This window comes from Nomascus leucogenys, chromosome 23 (genome assembly GCF_006542625.1).
Source record: "Nomascus leucogenys isolate Asia chromosome 23, Asia_NLE_v1, whole genome shotgun sequence".
In the NCBI taxonomy this organism is placed as follows: domain Eukaryota; kingdom Metazoa; phylum Chordata; class Mammalia; order Primates; family Hylobatidae; genus Nomascus; species Nomascus leucogenys.
This window is the reverse complement of record NC_044403.1, coordinates 19,041,476-19,046,428: the sequence shown is the minus strand read 5'-3', so window position 1 is coordinate 19,046,428 and position 4,953 is coordinate 19,041,476. Positions and strand designations below refer to the sequence as shown.

Here is a 4,953-nt window from a genome sequence, read left to right as displayed (position 1 = left end):
CACCAGAGCCAATGGAAAGGGGCTGCCGCGCGGCCGTAAAGAGTTTGTAGAGCAGTTCGGGTGCGGTACGTTGCATTCCGGTACCGGACGCCGAGAGCAGTTTGTCTCTGTCTCTGGAATTGTAGGCGAGAGGTGATCATGTCCGGTCGCGGAAAACAGGGCGGCAAAGTGCGAGCAAAGGCCAAATCCCGCTCCTCCCGCGCGGGCCTGCAGTTCCCGGTGGGCCGAGTGCACAGACTGCTGCGCAAAGGGAACTACGCGGAGCGGGTGGGCGCCGGGGCGCCGGTGTACCTGGCGGCGGTGCTGGAGTACCTGACGGCGGAGATCCTGGAGCTGGCTGGCAACGCCGCGCGTGACAACAAGAAGACCAGGATAATTCCCCGCCACCTGCAGCTCGCCATCCGCAACGACGAGGAGTTAAACAAGCTGCTGGGCAAAGTGACCATCGCTCAGGGCGGCGTCCTGCCCAACATCCAGGCCGTGCTGCTGCCCAAGAAGACGGAGAGTCAGAAGGCGAAGAGCAAATGACCCTGACGCCGCCCTCAGGGAGCTGGCTCCCCCAGCAAGGGCCCTTTTCATGGTCGTCCCGCAATGCTTTTGAATGTGCTCGATGTCATGGAGGGCCGGTGACGTCTAGCGGGGAGGTGGGCGGCGAGGGGCCCGGCGGGAGCCAATAAAGTTGGTGAAAATCGTTTGGTCGAGCGAGCTGTGTAGTCGCGGGGACCTGCCGGATGGCCCCAGGGGAGGGGGGCGACCGGGAAATCCCTGGAGCAGGTACTGGTGGGTGGGCTTGAGCCACTCTGAACTGCTTTAGTCCGCAGGTCACCCTCGAGGCGTCAGGGGAGGGTGGCCTAGAGGTGGGCAGGGTGGGAGCCACCTCGCTCTCAGTAAGGGAAAGAGGGGGCAGAGTCGGTGCGGCGAGGCCTCCTCCGGAATTATTTTTACTTCCCCTTCACAGAACCTTCGCTCTCCTGCCAGTTTGTGAGCACTCAGGACCAAGTTCTGGGAAGAGACCGTCGGATCGAGCTGGGCTCGGGGCAGGAAGTGTCTTCGGCCATATTTTTTCAAAAAGTGGAGTAACTTTACGTCTTGGAAGGGTGGCTCTGATGGCACGATATCAACTTAAGAGATTCTTCTTAGCCTAGTAGCTGCTGTGCTTTCGTGCTTTGGATATCAGATATCTTTATATAGCACCTTTATGTTCATATTTTTTTTTAATGAAGGAAACGTTCAATAAGTGATTCATGAGGTTGGAAATTCGTTCCCCTGACAGTCATATTGCATAACATTGCAGCGCCTTTAGTCGTGAGTTGCATATGCTTGAGCTTTTAAAGTGATGTTGTCAAGTTTCTAGCTTCATAATGATCCTGTCTTCATCATATCATATTCTCTTTGAGACTCGGTTTGACTTTGCTTTCAAACAAAACAAAAACCTCTTGCTTTTAGGGGTTCTTACCCAACAAATAACCTGTTTGAAATCTCTTATATTCTCCCACTAACCTGAAGCAATGACCTCATTCCGGTAATGTCTTTGGGAGTTGCATTGCCTAATGGCACAATATTGCTTTAATAAACATGTGAGGAAAGATAGGGCCAAATATTTAAGTGCAGGGGGAAACACATTTCAGACCAGGAATCCGCATTTAAAAGTTAACACTAGTAATCATCTTCTGCCCTTAGTTGACACTCCCATTTATTTCATCCTTCTCAGCAAATTTCATCCTGGCTCACAGATCCCACAAAAAGGATCCCAGTACAGATTTCACATCTTTGGCTTCATCTTTCCTGTGAGTCGGAATTGAAGTCTTCCCCCAAAATATATGTATATGTCGTATGTCTTCATCCTTAGTAGCGCCTGGCCCAGTTCCCCACATGGACTTTATTTTGTCCCCAGTATTTATTGAACAGCTGTCTATGCCAGGCTCTGTACAAAGTGATAGGAGTAGAGCTGGGAATGAGGCCAACCAGATTTCCACTGTCTTGGAGCTCACTTTATTTTTATTGGTTCCTGAAGACGGGACAAGGAACAAAGACATACGTTAATATGAGAGATCAGCTTCTGTTAGTACTTGTACCTCTCTGCTGTGTGTGGATGAATGATGGAATTACTTCTCCCATGTTGCCATTTTCGAGGTGTACAAAGGTCAGGCCGTGCACACCTCTGTTAGGAGGCAAATTACTGGGCAGGTTCCAGATGTTCTGCTATTCACTCCCTGTGGTTTTGTCATATGTAAAAGTCATAACACCTGTTTTAAGGATTGAGCTTGTTCATTTACCGTGTGCCACATATTAGGCAATAAATGGAAAAAAGTACTATGTTCAATGGGGGTATGGGTTTATCCTTATAGATTAAATTATAGGTAAACATTAATAGGACTTTTTAAAAAATGCCAATTGTTAGAATTAGTACTCGCAGTTACCACCTGGGGTCAGTGGAACAAAATGCATATATGGTTTTGACATTTGAGTCTAAATTTCTTAAAGGGATGAGGCATCTGAGGGATTGTTACCAAAATGATGAAGAAATAAGGACAAGGGACATCAAGACATTCATAAGAAAAAGCACCTTTGCCTTTCCCTGGGAAGATTCGCAGGAATCTGTCCAGCTCTCGTTACATGATGAGCAACATAGACAAGATTACAAGGCATGGTAACTGCCCTGTCTCCACCCGCCTCTCCCACCACTACCGAAAGGATTCTTAGCATCCCCTCACATACTTCGCCTGCCTCAAAGTTGTCAGCCCCTCACCATTTTTGTTTTTGAGAGGTTTTTTTTTTAACCTGAATAGTTTATTGGCAGTTTAAAATGCATACTCCTACAAAATCAGCTCAGCCCACGATCCGTGATGAACAAACAGTAGTTCTTGCTGATGTGTGATTGTTAATTTAAAAGGCCAATATTTCTTTAAGCATAAGACCATATGGAAAAAGACTTAAGACAAAATCTGGTGGGAACTGAATTCCAGTTTTTAATAGAGTTATAATCCATAGTTTTATTTACACACACACACATACTCTTTCCTGCAGAGATAAGCCGTTCAGTGTGGCTGTGGCTTGGCCAGGATTTGTTTGATCTTTGTTTTTTCTGCAGGGCCAGTCTTGTCTTTGTGTCCCCGAGGACTGGTCTGTTTAGTTGTGCCTGCCTGGAATCAAAAGGTTTAGTCAGGCCGCATAATTGGTGATGATTGGCATACTATATGCAAACTTCACAATGCCCCTTCCAGTTGTTGAAAGGTCGCATACTATGCTGTGTAAGAACTTAAGCTCTCTGCAGTGAGACTTAATTCAGATTCACTCTACTCCTTATTAGTTATCTGATTTTTGGAAACTTAATCTCTTTAAACCTCAGTTTCATCTCTAAAATGGGCATAATAGTTTACCTCAGAGAATTTGGGGAGGATTCAATGAATTAATGTGAGGACACTAAGATTCCCATATAGAAGTAGGCTCAGTGAATAGTAGCTGTTCTTATTTCTATGTAAAGTGAGTAGTGGTAGTTGATGGGAGCTGTTGAAACAGGTCAACAGCATTCTAGCAATCCTATGACTTTTGTGATAGCAAACCATAAAAACAATTTTAGTGGCTGTTTTACTAATTAAAGGACATCCACAATTCAATATATAACAGAAAAAGTAATAAATGATTAAAGCTTGTGAACCTGAGTTTGCATTTTCGTTGTTTTTTTGTGTGTGTGTTTTGTTTTTTGTTTTGCCCCTGAGGACAACCTAATTTAGAATTTATGGCTTGTTAAGTCCACCCACACATTAAAAATAGACCGTTTGTTCAATAATTTATTGAACAATATTATGTGTTACACCTGTGATTGGTAACCAGCTGCAAAGAAACTTATTATCATGGGACACACACTCAAAAGGAAGATAGTAACAGGGTACATGTAGAGAGAAGGAGATGCTCAGGGTGTTAATAGGAACAGGGAATATGGGTACCTGTGTCACTCAGCTGTGTGGGCACACTGGCTGGTGGGAGGTGTAAGCTGGGCTGAGAGGCAGCATGCATGAAGACATGGGGGTCAAAAGGTAACTCCTGCAACTGGATTTGGATCTGAATCTAGGGGAAAAAAATCTGGATTGGAGATAAGCATTTGGGAGTCATGACTAAAAATAGCCAGAGTAGATCAAATCATCCAGAAAGAACATATACATATATATAGACCGATATCAAAAATTGTCACAACCAACAGAATTTGAGGATCTGTGAGATTTAATCAATTGGCAGAGGAAGAGGCATCACTAAAGAGAGGAGAGGATGCGGCCGGAAGGACACCAGGAGAGAAAGTGTCAATAGAGATTTTTCCACAATTTGGATCGCTGTGCTTCCTCATACCCCCTGCTTGCTTATACTTTGCCATATAACTAGAAAATGGTCTTTAAAAGTTATTACTTTTTTCCACACATATGAAATGGTGACAAGCTGGCTCATGTTACTAATGGAATTGGAATTGAAATGCATTTTTACCCTTTACATTTTTAAACTGCACATATGGAAATTCAAGGTATACATGGTGACAGCAAAAACATTTTTCTAAAAAAAAACCTAGAAGAATATTGGCAAAGAACCCTTAAAGATATCCTTTATCATCATTCTTTTTAGTTGAATATAATTTTTTACATATAAATTTTAAAGAAGTTTTGAAAACAGCGGTAACTTATTCATAAAGCCAATGTAGGCATTTTAGAATGATTACAACATGAGAAATTGGACTCTGACAAGCCAGTTTTCTAAAAAATCAATAAATGTTTAGCTTTCCAAGAGAGAGAAATGGAGAGTAAGAGGAACAAAGAAGAAGAAGAGGAAGAAATAATTAAACTGGTTTCAGGCAGATATGAAATTATCACTGTAAAGCTTTATTTTGTTTTCTCCATAAGTGGAGGAAGGAAAGCTTACGTGTTGAAAATTGGATTTCGACATATACATACTTGAAGGCGAATGATG

The 4,953-nt window shown here is 43.5% G+C and overlaps 1 protein-coding gene across 1 annotated transcript; it reads left to right on the top strand.

Moving 5' to 3' along the window:
* On the top strand, positions 1-3,662 carry LOC115832937 (histone H2A.J). Its single transcript, XM_030804946.1, has one exon. It carries the CDS (start codon positions 139-141, stop codon positions 526-528), a length of 390 nt encoding a protein of 129 aa, XP_030660806.1. The 5' UTR covers positions 1-138; the 3' UTR covers positions 529-3,662.
* The last annotated feature ends 1,291 nt before the right edge of the window (positions 3,663-4,953 follow it).